Source organism: Mucor mucedo (assembly GCF_025094135.1).
Source record: "Mucor mucedo strain NRRL 3635 chromosome Unknown EV154scaffold_94, whole genome shotgun sequence".
Lineage (NCBI taxonomy): Eukaryota > Fungi > Mucoromycota > Mucoromycetes > Mucorales > Mucoraceae > Mucor > Mucor mucedo.
In genome coordinates, this window is record NW_026252378.1 from 61,659 (window position 1) to 78,906 (window position 17,248).

Consider the following 17,248-nt stretch of genomic DNA (forward strand, 5'->3'; position numbering starts at 1 on the left):
AATAGTCTAGAACTTTAAGGTTTTTTCGCTTATGTAAATAAATCAAGCTCGTGTCTCGCTAGCTTTTTTAAACAATAAAACTAGTTCGGGTTTCACGATCTATTTTCTTGATAAATAATATTGGTTACTTTTTAATTTTTTTATTTTCACAATTAATACTTTTTTGTATTATTTCTATGAAATAGATCAAAAATGAAAGCTCGACGGTATGCTTCTGTAAAACTATATATTGTGCTCAAAGTGATTTTCTGTCGAAATAAGCGTAGACAGTGCTCGAGCTATAACCAATTCTTATCATTCTTTATTATATTGATCTCATTTTTCTCTTTCTATAGTCACATCTTCATTCTTACACACTGAGTCCAGAATAATATTCAAACATTTAAAAAAGGTGGGGCTCATGAAAAAAGACCAGAAAGTTGTAAACATGAATTTCACATTTGCCGACACTGCAACAGTTGGTCTGAGGGCTGCTCTCTTTTTAAAAGACAGGCAAAATGACACAATAGTTAAAAATAAAAATAAAAAATTAAAGGCGTCCAATTTAAGTGAGAAGTTGTTGCTTATCGTAAGACCTTACTTTGATATGATGCGTACTTAAACAACCTAATTGAGATTTTTTGATTGCCAATTTGGGAGGTTAAAGCTGACAGGTTGCTAAACAAAAATTATTGATGGCTAATTGTCAGCTCGATGTTAAAGAGATCCTCATCCCATTTATTGACCTTGTATGTGCTGTTTTTGGAATTCGAAATATCATGCTACTAAAGTCATATCTTTGATGATGAAATACATACGCATTCGTTTATTGCTTAAGAATGACTTACACTGACACTTTTTTTTTTGTGGAACATACTTAAAAACCTTCCTCAAAATAGTTAAAATCATTATGGAGGTTGTGCTGAAAGATGACTTGGTTCCTCTAATCATCCAAGATAAATAGCACATGCCTATTCTGATGGCAGTTTACAAGTCGTAAAAGATACTAGCCATCATCACCCTTCGATCCAACAATAAAAATTGGCAGGAGTAAAAAAAGACAGTGAAGGTTTTAATTAAAATCATTATACGCTACTTGAATACGCTACTTGAATACAACATAAAGCAAAATAAAAAGTATCCATGATCTAAACTTTACAGAATCTTTTGTGCCATTTGAGAAAATGGGTTAGTTAGCATCTTCTACATTGAATGTTGACGATGATATGAGAAATTCAAGTGATTACAAAAGAGGTGCATATGGATAAAGGGCAAAGCCTACATATTTAAGCTTATTTTGTAACTGTCACAATTCCATTGATTATGTATAGAATCGTGAATGGTCAGTTTAGTATATTTCCCGGTCTGAACACTTTACATGTTGCCTTAATTAAAAGTGCGCACACTGTAATTTCGAGCGACAGCGTACAGTACAGTACCCACTCTATATAAGGTAACCCCGTTTAAAATTCGATACTTGGAAGTCATCAATGTTTATGTAAAGACAAGAGAAAAAAAAAAGTGCAACAATGAACAAAAAAAGATTATAAATACGTATTGGTGTGAATCAAGAAGTTTTATAAAAAAGAAGGTTTCATGTACGTCATCGTATCTCTAAACAGATATGTAATGTTCATATCAGATCTCTCACTCTTTACATGCGTGATTGTAGCTGAGAATAAATACATAATCAATTGTTTTTTAGTGTCAATTCGTGCTTAGACTGACTATCTATTTTTTTAGCTATTTCATAAAAGTAAGAGTCCCTTGAGACTTCTGGAATCGACAATTATTGTCGTAATGAAACATGAAATCGAGCAGAGAACTCCGGTCTGTATAAGGTTACAATGTTACCATTGTACAAAAGTTATGCTTGTGATGTTTTTTGGAATAGGTTTGATTTTTTAAGAAAAAAGAAATAAATTACAGGGAATAAATAGAGTAAAGGGAGTAGATATTAGTTTAATGGTTTCTGTAACAAGAAAGCATATAAACCCATAAAGGACTTTGATTGAATTAAGGCTTGAGTTGTTTTTTTCATTAAGGATTCATAATCTTGGTGGTCTGTGATATTCAGTGATTGTTTCAGCCAAGGCGATAACCCATCAAGAGCACCTTGGAACGTTTGAATATAGGCATCACCAATAGGACCACCCCATCCAAGTGGTATTTCTCGGTATTCGCTTTGTAAAATTCTCAATTCATTTTCTGTTCCGCCTCCTCCATCATCGTTCGTCAGTAATAAATCTAGTTTGGCACCTATTGAAGCATCTAGGCCAAATGAAGCACAAAAAGATTCGACTTTTTTTTTGTGGTTAGTTTAGAAAATTATAGGACGAGAAAGTGACACTTACAAGCTTCTGTATAACTCTTCACCACTGTATCCGACGTGGTAATCTAAGAATGATACCGTTAATATCAGGAATCAAGCAGTTTTTTTAGTGTTGCCCTTTGTCTTACCCGCATATCTAATTCAATACATTGGAAACAACCGCCATCTTTTAAAACACGTTTAATTTCAGATATAATAAATGGCCATTCATTAGATTTAAAAGCAAGCACCACGAACCTATACAAATTGACAATTCGTTAATATACACGAGTTGAAAATAGTGCTCCAAAAAAAATTACCTCATTTGAATAAAATCTATATAAAATCACACACAGAAAAATTAGTTATTGTTACAATTGATTAGATATATATATTTATATATTGTACCAAAGCTTTTATCGGGATAAGGCAATCCTTGTAATACATCCGCTTCAGTAAAACTAAGATTTACAGGCCGAATGACTTGTGGCCAAAGACTACACATATCGATGCCGGCAAAATGACAATTAGGATATTCCAAACTAGTTTCACATAGCCATGTTGCAGGACCACAACAGACGTCTAATATGTCCAGCCCACCTGTTTGAAAATCAATGACTTTCAATGCTTCTGACATGATATTACTGTTATTTAAAATATATAAAATATGGTTGAGAATAAATTTTTTTCTGAATAAAGTAATCACTATTAATTACAACATACAATCCCAGTAGTTCCTTTGTAATAAAGTGCTCCTCATGTAATCTATCAATCTCTCTGTCGTCTCTCGGCAGCATATACGTACTATCCTCGTTAGCGTGATAAGCCCTTCCATAAATCGTTCTCTTTGTTGGCTTTTGTATCATTACTTTTTTTTCTTCGGTGTTGGCGGAGGCGGTTGTTACGGCGGTGGTTGTCGTAGAGGCTGTTGTCGAATTATTTCGAAATCCCGATTTCTTTCTACTTCCAGTAGGTGGATCGCGTGAAATATTTCCACCCATATTATATTATAAAATTTGATGGGGATAAATAAAGGAAAAAGGTAGGTATATATTAAAAAAAAAAAAAAAAAAAAAAAAAGTAAGAAAAAGGGAAGAAAAAAACATAAAAAGGTGAATTACAACTCCTTATATTTTGGGGATCATCGGAACTTCCAAGAATCCTTGTACGCCTTGACTATTGTTGTGCGTGTTTTTTTGGTTCCTTGAAACTCCTCTCACACTCCTATTAATTATTCCAGTAGATGTGTATTTTTTTTACAAAGGGCAGAGACCCTTATCCAAGTATTTCATAGTATGAAAATCTACTATACATACTCAAGGAGAGTTTTTTTTTAAAAAAAAAAAGTGTAAATCACACACATGACGGTGAGGAGACTTTTTTCCCTTTGATTATTTAATACAAATGGGGTTGGGTATTACCATAGCCAATAATAAAAAGCCTGCTGTTACACCGAATAAGGCCAATTCCCTATTACTCCCAAATATAATGCAAACAGTTTGTCCGTAAAAGAATGATCTTGATTGTCTTGTTCTCGCTTATTTTCATTGTTTCAAGGCTTTGACATGCACCTTATTCTTACAAATATGGTAAATCTATTTTTCTGTGCTTTTATATTTTTGAATCAGAAGTGTCTACGTGTCACTTTAAAGTCGTCATTGATAAACAACTGTAATTCCTTCAAGCTATAATTAATTTGACTTGTGGTCGGGTATTCATTGTCTCTTTTTCATATCTAATCATTTATTATAAATCTTTGGTTTTTCCTTAAACTCAATGTTGTTTTTGCTCACTTGGAAGATCCTTTGTCGGAGTGTCTTGTAATTTAATCTCGAGAATCTATTTCTGTAAGAAAAAAGCAATAGTGCGGCACTATAAAGTCAAATCGCGCAGCTGTCATTAGTTTTTTTTTTTTTTTTTGCATGAAAACCTTAACCCCTTATATAAAAAAAATGTCTTGGCCGACAATTTATTTTGTGTGTGTAATCTTGCTCAAGTCAGCATCCGATAGTCTGTTATTCTGTGTCAAAGCAGGTTAGAAGGTTCTATGTCTTTTACCATTATTGTATCACATGTTGGCCCTCGACAGTAACATGACAAACATCACAACTTTATTATTCATCACATGGACTAGAATAGTAATTGGGTTATTTTTATAATAGAGTATCGAGTGCAAATAAATAAAAAGGCTTTATCGTTGTATTTACAAGTTGCACGGGACACTACAAACCGTGACATGGAGAATATGACTTCTATTAACTCTGAATAATTTGGCATCTCAATCTCCTTGGTGAAATAATAATACGATGGTGACAATGTTTTTAGCAAAGCCTTAAACAGGATTCGGACATCTCGGAATGCAATGCCTCTCTTTCTTATTTCCTGTTTGACCATTACCATCAGATTGCCCTCCTGACATGTAAAAAAAGAATGCGAGTAGTGTACACAAAGGTGTATGCTGTGCTCAATTACACAAGAGTAAAGAGCTCGCGTTATTTTCTGTCTTTAGTTAGAATAACATCAAGTAAAAAAATGTTGTTTGAAGCTAAGCATCATGCCAGAATCAAGGTCCAATGAAATTCTTGACTCCCCGCAATTTAGGCTTTACGCCAACGATATGTATGGGTTTCACACGCTTTTGTGTGGCCTCATCGTTCTTCTTGAGCAAGTTGCTTCAGCAGGGCATAATAATCAAAAAGTCTAGTATATAATGTCCATACTTCCGCCGGAGTTAGGGTTCTTTTTAGCAATGCTTTTCAAACAGTGCTTCCATCGTCATTTGGGAGATCTTTGATCAAAACTTGAACGAACTGGGCTTTTTAGATGTTAATTTACCTTTTTTGGACAAAACACAAAACAAAAGAAACTTCATTGTCGTTTCTGTTCCCTGACTAACATTTTACATCACATAAACATATAATTTTTTTGACTGTAAGGCTCTATAGCCAATTGATTATCTCATCCTGACATAAAAAGGTTCACATTCTTATTATAAATAAAACTGGCACATTCACTTTCTCTTTTTCTCTTCTTAAACAGATCATTAATAAAATGTCAAGTGCCCACGCCAAGGTCAGTTGATAATAGATTCCCTTATTTTTCTCGAAGCTACAATAATAGCTCACACTTTTCAGCTTTAGGGTTGGCCAAACACACCTAGTGTTAAGACTGGTTCTCATGCATTTTTTCGTGTTGCAGACATTTTATACTTTGTTTCAAAAATTTGTTTTGATAGACTTGGAGAAAATTATACAAACTTTCCCAATCAGGCCATGAAAGACGTAAAGGTCAAGAATGAATTTGTTTTGCTTGAATGTTAGGCCTCAGCTCCTATGATGAAGACTTGTGATTCGCAGGAGTTTTTCATTGACGAATTACAATATTCTATTGTAACGTTTTCGCGCCAGACAAATACCATCGCGAGAAAACGATTCATGTTTTATTACGCATAAAACGTCAATTTTATGTTAAATAATCATAACAAGAAATGTAGATGTAGATAAATATTAAGCTAATTAAGTGGTTTTTTTGTTTGTGGTCCGGGATACGAAAATTTTGGAAATATAAATCGTCATCACAATGATGCTTGTTGACCAATATCATATGTAGTCAATGATAGACAAGGTCTAAAAGAGATCGAAGCTGTAATGGGTACACAACTAATACATAGAACAGGAGTTGCATGGGGCGCTAGAAATGGTCAAAGACAAGACATGTATTACTCAAAGATATCGCCTATGATAACCTATCAAGTACCATTACAAAATAGATGGGACTACCTCTTATTTTCCTCGTGTAAAATAAGAGATTAACAACACAATAGATTGGACAATTTTCGCGACAATTCTTGTGAAGGAAGATAACTTGTGTGACACCAAGTCAAATTTAGATTGGCTGCAACAATAACAAAGGATTCCAAACAAAAACAAATCCATGGGAAACAATATAAAAGAATCCTTTATGTATATCATGTACATTGCCTCACCTAATAATGATTGATTTTAATTCACAAAAGAGCTCGGGACCAATGTTCTAAACAGCTGGTGTTTCAAATGCGAGGCCTTCCCGTACTGTCGGAACTGTGCTGTCAAGAGTAGGAATAGTGAGGGGAGGCATGATATGATTGTATCACATGAGCCTTATCTTCTCCCTGATCTGTATCGTATTGACAGACCGTTGAAATAGCAATAACACTTTAATAAAGTAGTGAAATAGATTATGTGTGCGTGTGCGTGTGTGTGTATGTGATTTAATTATTTATTTATTTATGTAAAAAAAAGAGGCATCTTAGTAATCATCCTCATCATTATATGCATCTTGGGCGTAGACATCGTCATGGTAATCATCTTGAGAACCGTTGTCATAGTAACCATTGTCTTGCGCGGAATCTTCCTGTGAGTAGTCAGTATCATCTTGTACGTCGTTTTGATCCTCTTCTTGATCATCACCATACATTAAATCAAATTCTTCTTGCTCACGTTCATCTTCTTCCATCATGCGCAAACCTTCAGAGATGATGAATTCCATTTCTCTCTCTTCCTTGGTTTGTTCATAAGCTTGTCCGTCAATAAATACAATACCCTCCATTATAAAAATAAATTTATGTCAAAATAAAATGATAAACCAGAAAAGCTGGGGGTGGGGGAAAGCCATATTTATACTTTTTTTTTAAAGTGCCGAGTAAAAAAAGGAGTCTTCCAATTAAAGAGTGAAATGATAATCAATAATGATAAAACAACGCTGCTTCATGCTAGAAATACAGACATACTTTCCATAGCAAAGTTTATTTCTTTGATTGAGAAAGAAAATGTAGTGTTTATATTGATGTAAGTTCAGGCTTGAAGCATTATGATAAAATATATAACACAACCATTGATATTTCATGTCTATAATCCAAAATTACTGCGGATTTATGGGGTTCTTGATTGGCATGAAAAAAAATGACGTTTAGCTGTGTCACACAAGAGATTGAAAGCACGCTGTCTATCTCCCCAACTACATATTTAACTATCTTAACCTTTACACGTCATTACAGTTGCGCCCTTAAACATGTAGGGCAAGTACCACGAAACTAAACTTTTTTTAACGGTGTCCTTTTCATAATCGGCTGATTTTTCTGTTGTATGGATTCAAACAATGGATGACATCAAAGCTTATATGATCAATCCCCGAGACATCATCTTTAAGGTACATTCATCTCATAAAACTTTATGAAGCTTCCAAGAAAAACTTTCAGGTATGTGATCATTGTGCTGTAGTAATCGACTAAATAAAAAGGAATCCTGCGATATTTCTACGATGTTTGTCTGGACATGTTTTTTTATTAATTAATTACAGAGTGATTTCACCTTCGACAGCTCTAGGTTCTAAACCTAAACCATCTAAACATTTATAATATCTTTGAGCATCCTTTGATTTGAGGTACTTTAAAAGCTTTGCGCGTTGATGAACCATGGTACGCAATTGCTTATAGTTGTGCTTATCTTTGCGATGTTGATTCAAGTGAGAGTTGAGGTTATGTATGCGGACAGTTAAAATAGCGGCTTAACAAAGGAGGAGATGTAAGTGATCTTTATCCAAGTCAATTTTATCTTTATCTTACCTTGTACTTCAGGACTTCCGGTGTCGCCTTCCTTTAACTTGAACCAGTCAATAGCTTGGTGGACATTCCAGATTTGAACAGCTTTGGCGTTAGCATTTTGAAGGCCAACGATTTTTTGGATTGTGTCGACTTTAAGCTTCTCGTTTTTGAGAGCTTCTTCAATGCCATCGATAGCAGCCATATGACTAGACTCTACTGATTTTTTGGGTGTCTCTTCAAACAAGAAATCCTTGTCTTGTTCGGTCATAAAATGTTGGTATCCTGATTGTTGGTCGACCTGTTGATAGGCACTGGCAGGTGTATGCAATGTGTTGAAAAAAGGTGCAGGTCTCGAGACAATGAAGGAAGGTTTGGTGCGTTCGAATTCGGCTACTTTGGCAGCACGCTTGGCAAGATTCTCCTTCTTGATTTGCTTGGGATGTTTCTTGGCCATGCGAATGGCAGACCCATGGAACTCTTGCTTAAGAAGACTGGGGCTGGTACCTGTCATTATAAAATAATTTGTAAGTCGGGTTTTGACTTATGTTGTCCCTTCTTTACTAATTACCAATACGTCCAGTTTGTTGAGCAAAACGACTTAACATGTTTAATGATAAAGGTGCAACAATATTAAAAAAAAGGTCCACAAGACTCCCTGTCAACATTATAAAAAAAATAATTCTTTTTTTTTCGTGACTGCTCTCTCTTAAAGGGTGCCCATTTCTGTGCTTACATTTCTCACATCCTAAAAGAAACTGTCTGTATTGCAATCAACCCAGACAAACATATTCTCTTATATATTTCAAAAAAAGATGACACCAGAGTCTATACGAATATTATTAATTTTACTTTGCATGGTAACATAACAACCTCTCCCACCCCCCACATGCGCTAGCAGATAATCACCGATTTATCTCTTTTTGAAACTCCACGGTTGATTATTTTTTTAAAAAAAAAATAGGCCTGTTTTGCTGCTATTGAGTGTGCCATGCTTTCAATTGACGAATATCTGGGACATGTTCATCGTGAACTTTCAAACAAGAATATAAAGAAAGTCCTTGTTTCTGGAAACGATTCGGCAGGTAAAATAAGTAGAGAGAAGATAGCTATTTTCAATTAGGATGCGCATGGCGTCTTTTTTTCAGTAACACTTTTGGGTAGACTTGGATTCCATTATCTCTTCCCTTCTTTTCGCTTACTTAAGCCACACTACACAAGAATCAAACACATTGTATATTCCCATTGTCAAAGTACCCAAGGGAGACTTGGAGCTTCGACCGGAACTAAAGTTTGTCTTGACACAAGTTGGACTTGATTACCGAAAGTTGGTTACAATAGACATGGTCAGCGAAATTATAAGCGAACCCACAGATATTGTGTTAATTGACCACAATCAATTGACTGCACCTTTTGCTACAGAGTCATGGTCTGAGCATGTGGTAGGTGTGTTGGATCACCATGTAGATGAAGGGCTGTATACGGATGCTCCATTCAGAGTGATCCAGATGGTGGGGTCTTGTGTAACATTGGTCTTACAACATTTCCAGGTCAAGCCAACCTCTCCATGGCTGACACAAGAGATGGCCCATTTAGCAGTAGCGCCTTTACTTGTTGATACGGTGAATCTGAAATGGGATTTAGGCAGAACTACGGAATCCGATGTGCAGGTATTTGGCATTTTGCAGCACAAGCTAGAGTTGGTCCCCGAGGCCTTTTTCAAATCGATTGAGAAGGTGAAATCTCAAGTAGATTCAATGAATAATTATGATATTCTGCGTAGAGATTATAAAGAATTTCCTAATGTAAATGGATACAAGATTGGAACGAGTGCAGTGACGTGGCATTTTCGCGCTTGGGTAGAACGAGAAGGAGGTGCGGAAGCCATCTCGCAGGCAGCATTGGAGTATGCTAAAGAGCGTGAGTTGGATATGGAGGTGATCTTTACCGCTTTTGATCATGACCGCGAAGGAAAAGGGGGTGACTATAGACGTGAATTGGCAGTATTTGTGGTCAACCCAGAGTTGATGGGTGTCAAAGAAAGTTTGGAAACGAACAAGGATTTACAGTTGAAACCTATGCCTTTCGACAGTCGTTTCTATGAGCAAGGAAATATCAAAATGTCTCGTAAGCAAGTATGGCCTCTTTTGAAACAATTGGTTGAGCACACATGATAGTACATTATTTTAAAAAATATCACAAAAAAGAAAGAAAAGAAACAATTTTCATGTAAATTTTTCTGACCAATAGAAATAAGCATGTCAGTAAACGTGATATTTGTAGAGGATCAAATTATGATAACTTTTTTGTGTGTGTAATAAACATTCGAATAAAGGGATGGGGGAAAAAAAGAGTGGGTTACCATTCTTTTCTTTATCTCTTCCTCTTTTTAAAAAAAATGTCTATACTTTCTTCGCTTAAAACTCGTCTGCATCAGAAGAAAATAAAAAAACCACTGCTAAATAAGATATCCAACCTGCCGAAAGAACTAATTTGCTGTATTTATCAACAGCTTGAAACTGCCGATTGTCAAATTGCTTTTTCTCGCACATGCAAAGCATTTCGTGCAGTTGCCTTGGATAAACGCAGCAATGCTGCATGGGTAGTGACGCGTTATGGTCCCAGATTTGCCATCTATTATGCCTTATTGTCTTTCCCGTCGCAATGTAACAGCCAATTTGTGCAATACTTGATCTACTCCGGCGCCTTTATTCCACGTTACTTGATCCAGGTGCTGATACAGGTCTATGGTAAGCCCTTAGATTCTTTAATCAAGCAATCAGAAACTCGTCAAAGACGCTCTTCCTTCGATACCGTGGACCTTCATCTGATTTTTCCCAAGGCTATGCAACAACTCCCCTTTGATGGCTACGCCTCCTTAATAAACTATGGCTTCAAATCGTATGGTAAGATTGACATCTTTGGGAATGACTTGGTAGAGTTTTTGGAACATGAAAGCTCTTGTCAAGCACTTATTCAAGAACAGGGATTTTTCCCTGCTCCTTTAACTGGAAAGAATAGCAACTATAAACATGTGCTTCGACTGGCTCAAAGTTCGAGGAAATCATACGATTTAATTGCGCCTGTTTTTGATTTTGATCCTTTGGCACGAAGTTCGCTCTGGGAGGCTATCTTACTCTTGTTTTTCGATGAGGCGTTTCGTTCAGGTAATGAACTTAGCAAGGAGAAACTGGCACAGTTTGAATCGATAAATCATGTTGTGATTCCACACAACGGGAGACATGTGAAGCTGATTGGTCCATTGACAGACCAGCAAATTTTTTGTCAGGTGTTTGCTACATTCTTTACCAGATATCCTATAGGCTACTGTCAACAACGAACCATGAAGAAGTTGTTGCATCTGCTGGAGAAGTTTGTAAGCCCTAATTTTAGTATTCAACTTGCCTTGGAGCATATGGTGCAGGCAAGTATCGGAAGAAGTGATACCATTGAATCCGTCGATCATTTCTTAAAGGGACATTAAAAGAAATTCTCTCTCTCTCTCTCTCTCTATCTGTGTGTGTGTGTATATATATATAATTTATGTAATAAACCCAATATTTGTATAATATCAATATTTGATATAAAGTATCAATATTTAATATATAGTATCATCAATGGAAGATTTAAGAGGTGTAGATAGAGTCATATATTAAGTATATAGCCTCGATCACGTCAAAAAGTATAGTTTACTTAAATTTTCTCTTCGCTGGTGTTGTTGGCCTAGGGGGAGTTGAACATATATTTGGCAAGGTTGTTGGTCTGGAAGCTGCCGAATTTGATTCGGTAACATCATATATGTCCGCAAGCGTGTATTTTTTGACTTGTGCAATGGCGATTGAAATAAAATGACTGGTTTTTTTTTACAGTTCTTCTCCATTTGTACAAATTGAGTATTGATTCGTGCAGAATCTCTAACTCCACCAAACTGTTCACAATCACAACCTGACACAATGCATGACCAACGAAATTGTTTTTATAAAAAAACAGTTGTGATAAGACCCCTCGTCTGCCAATAAAATCAAAGTAGTCCACGGTGAGGTTTTTTTTCTCAGAAATATCAAACAATTTTTTCCAGATACAAGCATTCAATCGGAGGTTTTTACTTTGTTGGTAGCATTTCATGGTCAATGTAGCATCCGGTTTTTTAAATTCATTTGAGCAGACTTTTATATCATCATGAGCATTTTGTTCACTTGAAACTAACACATCCAACTTTCTCCCATATTGAGTGGCATCTTCACTTGTGATTTGATTGGACTTTGCAGCTTCACTAGATGATTCACCATCTTTGGCAAAGATCTTTGTGTTTTTGAACAAAATATCCAATATTTCTTGGAATTTGCGGACGAAGGTGGCTTCACAGAACTTGCGCTCTCTCGCCCAAACAGGTATATCAAACTCGGTAAAAAGAACAAAACTTGCAGCACCCCACACTCTTACCTCGCCGCCCTCAAGCACCAGCACCAGCACCAGCACCACCGAGCATTTTCTCATCACCAAGCATATCCACCATACTTGCATCAGGGACCATGTATTTTTTTACTTATCAAATTCTTCCCTTAGCTCACTAGACCTCTCAAGGATTTCCGAATGATCGATGGCAGACATGGTATGTTTATAATATGTGTGGAAAGAGTGGCTGATAAAATTTAAACAATTTGAATTATTTAATTTTTCAAATTCAGTTTGTTCTACTGGCGTAAACACGTTGATATATGGATTCGATTTTGCTCCTGCTTCTTGAAATACATCTGTGATAAAAAGTGTCTAGACAATTAAAATAAGGAGCCCTATTTTTTTTATTTTATTTTTTTGTTATAGTTACCTACCTAATATTTTAAGGGACCCATCTAAGCGACCAGTAGGAGAGACTTGTTAATGGGTTCCTTTGGCTCATACCGACTTGACACCTGAGCATTAGACTACAATGCGTTTCATTCTTTCCTTGACTTCTAATGGGAAGCATCTATTAAAGTAATTCACCTTACTTTTTTAGAATGGCGTGTACTACAAGTTTACATAAGCTTTAGTTTCGGTACGGTAGCACAGCAAAGCATCGGCAAAGTCCGGCTGTTACATGTCTATTCTATTTACTCACCTAATAATAAGTTTTTCTTTCTGTTCTCCATAGTTACCAGAAAGATTCTTTCAGGCATTTCATAGACACCGGCAAAAAAGATCCATGGAACTCATAGTCACCAGAGAATTCCTGGACTTTCCGTCAACCACACCCTTGTCACCATTATAATTCTTATATCAAATGTTGTATCACACTTGTTTAACAAATACATGTCTTGTTGCATCCACCTTATCTTGACCATCTTCTCTACAACCATTGGCCAATGCTTGATTTTGTAGAGGTTTAAAATATGATTTGGAGGTCCAGGTGGTAGCAGCCAATCACTTGGTAAAGGAGAATCCATTGAGAGATCTCGCGGTATATTCCTGACAGCATGTGTATTATGACCAGCTTGAACTTCTTCTGTGTAAAGACCAGCTTGAACTACTTCTGTGTGAAGGCCATCTTGAACTTCTTCTGTCTGATGACCTGCTTGAAATACTTCTGTATCATGACCACCTTCACCCTGAGTAACGGATGCCACGTCCTTTAATGCTTCTCTCGTCACACGAAGTGACGCCAATTCAAACTCATGGGCAGTGTTCATCTAATAAATCATAGTTACTTAACAAAAAAAAAAGGAAAAGGAAAAGGAAAAGGAAAAGGAAAAGGAAAAGGAAAAGGAAAAGGAAAAGGAAAAGGAAAAGGAAAAGGAAAAGGAAAAGGAAAAGGAAAAGGAAAAGAAAAAGGAAAAAGAAAAAGAAAAAGAAAAAGATAAGGAAAAGGAAAGAAAAGAAAAGAGAAGAAAAAAAAACTTACTTGCTCTTTGACAATTTCAAAGATTCTCTTAAACCGCAGGCTTACGGATTTTGGGCTAAATAACGTAAATCCTAGTAAATAAGAGAAGATTCATAATAAAAAAGAAAACTTACGCGACTTGGAACTTCTGACCAACTCTTTCTCTTCTGATCACTTCATTGTATTGCCTAACCCAATATGAATGCAAATCCAAGGCATTATCACTTTGCAATGAAATGGACGCGTGTTGGATGGCATTATACTTGCGTGATACGAAGTCCGGAAATGTAGGTTTTGCTGTTACATTAAAGTATCCCTTTATCATTACGATTTCTATCTTGCAAAATCTTCGGCAGAGTCACCAATGCACAAGATCAAATCATCGTACACTGAAAAACCAGATATAATTGAAGTGATTTTTACAAATCACGCAATCTGAGGTTTTTCTAAAAGCACGTGGTGCTGTTAGATACGTGTTTTTTTCAGTTACAAGTATTTATTTCTTGCTTCAGAAATTGGATGTAGAATCATCCACAAGACTAGGGCGTATCACTCTGAAATCCTGGCCGAAAAACATACGGTCAGCCAAATTTTTGGGAAATGTCTAGACCTCCGTATTTTTTATAAACGTATTTTTTTTATACCACTTACAGAAAATCCGGCCAGAATACCAGCAGACCAGTATGATTGCACATAATTACTGTCCAATCCCAGCTATTCACGGTTCATGAGTTCCAAAAACTCAAGAACCCTGCTTAGGAGGTCGCCCTCCTATAGCAAAGACTAGCCGCAGCTGCAATATCACAATATATCTTTTTCAATTTAGCTTCTTTCCAAAGAAATAAGAGTCAATACTAACTAACCTTTTTACGTGATCGGTTACTTTCATACGATAAAAGAAGTATGTTAAGGGAAAAGAAAAAGAGAAGAACAAAGTGTGTGAACCAGATTTATTTATAGGCTGATAAACAAGCTTATGTCAGAATGATTTAATTGCTTGTTTCATCTTTCATAATGTCTGGGCCTTTACTTAAAATAGAAACACTTGCAAAAACCTCCCAAGCAAGTCAGATCTTGGTAATTGTTTATCTGCGATCCAGTAGTAGCTTGTTATGACAGTGAAGCAGATTTTATGGAAAACAGAAACCAATCATCCTATAAAGTTTAGATGATATGGCATGTCAATCGACGTGTAGACCATCACGTGATTCTAAAAAATACGGAGTTCTAGACATTTCCAATTTTTGATCGAAGAAACCGTGTGGTTGGCAAATGAAAAATGATCCCTTTTATAATCTTGCGTATCACATATTCTCTCTAACTATAATTTATTTTGGCCTTTCATCTTGATAAATTATCTCTCTCACTCTTGTTAATCCTTGTGGTAAATTCAGTTTTTAGAAAGGATTTACAAGATTCTTTTTATTCCAGAAATTAAAAAATCAAGAAAGTCCTTTCAAAGTCTACATTGATAAGAAGGGTGTTTTTATTCATTGATAATAGCCATTTGTTTCATATATAATGCCTAGTCTTATTAATTATTAATTTGAAGTTGTCGGTTTAAATTGTATAATTGTCTTATGCGTATAATTGAAATATTTATTAAAGTAAGCAGCTTACTAGAAGTTTGCCTTGTTGTAGCAGTTGATAATTTGGCGCTTAGAGTGCTCACAAAATTCCTGGAAATCGCTGAGGCGTACATTATTACATGCTTCGACAATTCTTTGGGATAGATTCTCTTCATTCGTCAGCCTGTGTTGCTTCATTTTTCCTTTTACAAGAGCGTAAAATTGTTCAATTGGGTTAAGCTCTGGCGAGTAAGGAGGTAAGTACATTACTCTATAACCTCTACTCTCAATTTTTCTTATCATTGAATGAGACTTATGAATAGTACAGTTATTCATTGCAAGATAACTACCTAGAAGACTCTCATCCATGTTCATGATATCGAGAAGCTCATTCATTAATTTCACAAAATGGGCAGTAGTTGTACCCTTTGCTATTGGCTTAATGTTTTCGATTGTGGTCCTCTCTTCAACATCGACGTACTCTATGGTAGGCTCTTCGATTATAATATCACCTTCCCTTTGGTCTTTGTCTCCTGCAAGCTTTCTTTTTTTTTAGGTTTGGCCGTCTTCGATGCTTGAGTTTTCGGGTCTCTTTGCTTTTTAGGTGGTGGTATTTTCATAACAACATGAATAACGCTAGTACAGTGAATAGCACCGAAGATGGTGTGGGAGGGAGAACGGATCTTTTCAATCTCTACTTGGGCAGGTGTTCCAACAGTTAACCTAGCCTAATTACTTCTCATGTTGATGTTAAATCCGGCCTTATCAATAAAGACGCAGTTCTTAGTGTAATCCAGAACTGAGTCTCTCTACCCGTATCTTGTCTGCAGAATATTTTTAGAGTTTCTTGTCTTAGGGTCGAAAGTTGGCTTCTTGATGGTAATGAGCATGTAGTTTCTCAAGTGGTGGTTCATTTGGGACTTCGAGATCTTAAAATTCTTAAACTGTGATGTCAAAGAGTCAGTAAGACTTTTGGCTCGTAATGGTTTCGAGAACTACGTTTAGATCACTGACTTCTGTCAACACACCTTCCAACAGAGCGAAAACTGTTTCTCCATCTTCATAAAAAATGTGTTCTTCATCATAATAGTTAATATAAGAGCGAAAAGAACGAATTTAAGCCTTTATATCATTGCCGAGCGTACATAACTCTCAGTAACGGCAAATTGAGTTAGCTAAAACAACAAAGCAAGATTTCTAAAACGAGAATCATTTGCTAAGAAACAGCCAATCAATTTCCAATTAGCGCCAATTATTTTTAGATAACTGCCACTTGTTTTTTTAAACGGACAAAATTTACCAGTCGCACTGTACTCCTGTGATCATGACGAGGCATTTCTTTTAAGTGGTTTTTTAACTGGAAAACGAAACTTCATCCGGTTAATAATATGCCGATTGTGTGCGTGCGTGCGTGTGTGCGTGTGTGTGTGTATCTCTGTGTGTATGTGATTTTTTTTTTATTATTATAATTTCAACATGGATGTGATTCTGCAGAAAAGGAGAATTATTTATTCTTCTTTCACTGTTCTTGGTTTTCTGCTTGCTCGTACTGGTTTGGGAGGGTCATCGGAAGGATGTGATTCTAAGGGATCTGGAATACTTGACACAATGTCTTTTAAGAAATCAAACTGATCAACTGTTTCGATGGTTTTTTTCCTACAAGTTTAAAGTTAGCTTCTTTTCTCACTGTTTGTATTGTGTGCATTACAAGTGAGCTACTGATAAACGCTTGGCATTACGAGTACGAGATTCTTGACATGCTTGATCTATTAAGGATTGCATAAATAATTCTAACGCTTTTGCTACAGTATAAAAAAGATTAACAACCAGGGCATAAGCATTGAGTTCATGTTTTGTTTTGTTTTGTTTTACAAATTAAAATGGGTGTTGCTTGGGCTACTTTTCCAACATCTTCATCCAACTGCATAATCTTTTTGATTCGAGCCTATTGA

The 17,248-nt window shown here is 35.9% G+C and overlaps 9 protein-coding genes across 9 annotated transcripts; 2 read left to right on the forward strand and 7 right to left on the reverse strand.

Annotated features, from left to right (window-relative positions):
* Window positions 1-1,539: 1,539 nt before the first annotated feature.
* On the reverse strand, window positions 1,540-3,459 carry EV154DRAFT_519140 (S-adenosyl-L-methionine-dependent methyltransferase; the record flags this gene model as incomplete). Its single annotated transcript, XM_051602705.1, has 6 exons — window positions 3,014-3,459; window positions 2,699-2,934; window positions 2,611-2,626; window positions 2,440-2,548; window positions 2,334-2,376; window positions 1,540-2,280 (listed from the first exon to the last, which is right to left on the reverse strand). Coding segments are annotated over exons 1-6 (1,021 nt in total), but the record flags the coding sequence as incomplete, so codon positions are not given.
* A 3,118-nt stretch (window positions 3,460-6,577) lies between these two features.
* EV154DRAFT_566867 (uncharacterized protein) lies at window positions 6,578-6,877 on the reverse strand (the record flags this gene model as incomplete). Its single annotated transcript, XM_051605982.1, has 1 exon — window positions 6,578-6,877. The coding sequence occupies one exon, from the start codon at window positions 6,875-6,877 to the stop codon at window positions 6,578-6,580; it is 300 nt and encodes a 99-aa protein (XP_051454377.1).
* Window positions 6,878-7,583: 706 nt separating this feature from the next.
* On the reverse strand, window positions 7,584-8,524 carry EV154DRAFT_469653 (uncharacterized protein). The gene is made up of 3 exons (XM_051597830.1): window positions 8,440-8,524; window positions 7,893-8,375; window positions 7,584-7,833 (listed from the first exon to the last, which is right to left on the reverse strand). Exons 1-3 carry the CDS (start codon window positions 8,474-8,476, stop codon window positions 7,622-7,624), a joined length of 732 nt encoding a protein of 243 aa, XP_051454378.1. The 5' UTR covers window positions 8,477-8,524; the 3' UTR covers window positions 7,584-7,621.
* Window positions 8,525-8,750: 226 nt separating this feature from the next.
* On the forward strand, window positions 8,751-10,230 carry EV154DRAFT_519145 (uncharacterized protein). The gene is made up of 2 exons (XM_051602706.1): window positions 8,751-8,953; window positions 9,033-10,230. The coding sequence occupies exons 1-2, from the start codon at window positions 8,860-8,862 to the stop codon at window positions 10,040-10,042; spliced, it is 1,104 nt and encodes a 367-aa protein (XP_051454379.1). The 5' UTR covers window positions 8,751-8,859; the 3' UTR covers window positions 10,043-10,230.
* Window positions 10,231-11,456, forward strand: EV154DRAFT_519147 (uncharacterized protein). Its single transcript, XM_051602707.1, has one exon. The coding sequence runs from the start codon at window positions 10,267-10,269 to the stop codon at window positions 11,350-11,352; it is 1,086 nt and encodes a 361-aa protein (XP_051454380.1). The 5' UTR covers window positions 10,231-10,266; the 3' UTR covers window positions 11,353-11,456.
* Window positions 11,457-11,498: 42 nt separating this feature from the next.
* Window positions 11,499-12,714, reverse strand: EV154DRAFT_325096 (uncharacterized protein). Its single transcript, XM_051594968.1, has 2 exons — window positions 12,701-12,714; window positions 11,499-12,638 (listed from the first exon to the last, which is right to left on the reverse strand). The coding sequence occupies exon 2, from the start codon at window positions 12,390-12,392 to the stop codon at window positions 11,661-11,663; it is 732 nt and encodes a 243-aa protein (XP_051454381.1). The 5' UTR covers window positions 12,393-12,638; window positions 12,701-12,714; the 3' UTR covers window positions 11,499-11,660.
* On the reverse strand, window positions 12,715-14,353 carry EV154DRAFT_325095 (uncharacterized protein). Its single transcript, XM_051594967.1, has 4 exons — window positions 13,863-14,353; window positions 13,750-13,804; window positions 12,970-13,537; window positions 12,715-12,878 (listed from the first exon to the last, which is right to left on the reverse strand). Exons 1-3 carry the CDS (start codon window positions 14,051-14,053, stop codon window positions 13,067-13,069), a joined length of 717 nt encoding a protein of 238 aa, XP_051454382.1. The 5' UTR covers window positions 14,054-14,353; the 3' UTR covers window positions 12,715-12,878; window positions 12,970-13,066.
* Window positions 14,354-15,605: 1,252 nt separating this feature from the next.
* EV154DRAFT_395056 (uncharacterized protein) lies at window positions 15,606-15,800 on the reverse strand (the record flags this gene model as incomplete). The annotated part of the gene is made up of 1 exon (XM_051595172.1): window positions 15,606-15,800. A coding segment is annotated over one exon (195 nt), but the record flags the coding sequence as incomplete, so codon positions are not given.
* Window positions 15,801-16,804: 1,004 nt separating this feature from the next.
* EV154DRAFT_426511 (uncharacterized protein) lies at window positions 16,805-17,223 on the reverse strand (the record flags this gene model as incomplete). The annotated part of the gene is made up of 3 exons (XM_051596308.1): window positions 16,805-16,952; window positions 17,005-17,062; window positions 17,169-17,223. The coding sequence occupies 3 exons, from the start codon at window positions 17,221-17,223 to the stop codon at window positions 16,805-16,807; spliced, it is 261 nt and encodes an 86-aa protein (XP_051454384.1).
* Between the last annotated feature and the right edge of the window lie 25 nt (window positions 17,224-17,248).

What these genes read in the sequence shown, in the direction of transcription:
- EV154DRAFT_469653 (XM_051597830.1), bottom strand. Translation starts at nt 8,476, where the DNA reads ATGTTAAGTCGTTTTGCTCAACAAACTGGACGTATTG. An exon ending in TCAACAAACTGGACGTATTG is followed by an intron (nt 8,376 to 8,439) that starts GTAATTAGTAAA and finishes TTATAATGACAG; the next exon opens with GTACCAGCCCCAGTCTTCTT. An exon ending in CGGAAGTCCTGAAGTACAAG is followed by an intron (nt 7,834 to 7,892) that starts GTAAGATAAAGA and finishes TCCTTTGTTAAG; the next exon opens with CCGCTATTTTAACTGTCCGC.
- EV154DRAFT_519145 (XM_051602706.1), top strand. Translation starts at nt 8,860, where the DNA reads ATGCTTTCAATTGACGAATATCTGGGACATGTTCATCGTGAACTTTCA. An exon ending in TTCTGGAAACGATTCGGCAG is followed by an intron (nt 8,954 to 9,032) that starts GTAAAATAAGTA and finishes ACTTTTGGGTAG; the next exon opens with ACTTGGATTCCATTATCTCT.
- EV154DRAFT_519147 (XM_051602707.1), top strand. Translation starts at nt 10,267, where the DNA reads ATGTCTATACTTTCTTCGCTTAAAACTCGTCTGCATCAGAAGAAAATA.
- EV154DRAFT_325096 (XM_051594968.1), bottom strand. Translation starts at nt 12,392, where the DNA reads ATGCAAGTATGGTGGATATGCTTGGTGATGAGAAAATGCTCGGTGGTG.
- EV154DRAFT_325095 (XM_051594967.1), bottom strand. Translation starts at nt 14,053, where the DNA reads ATGATAAAGGGATACTTTAATGTAACAGCAAAACCTACATTTCCGGAC. An exon ending in GGTCAGAAGTTCCAAGTCGC is followed by an intron (nt 13,805 to 13,862) that starts GTAAGTTTTCTT and finishes TACGTTATTTAG; the next exon opens with CCCAAAATCCGTAAGCCTGC. An exon ending in TTGAAATTGTCAAAGAGCAA is followed by an intron (nt 13,538 to 13,749) that starts GTAAGTTTTTTT and finishes ATGATTTATTAG; the next exon opens with ATGAACACTGCCCATGAGTT.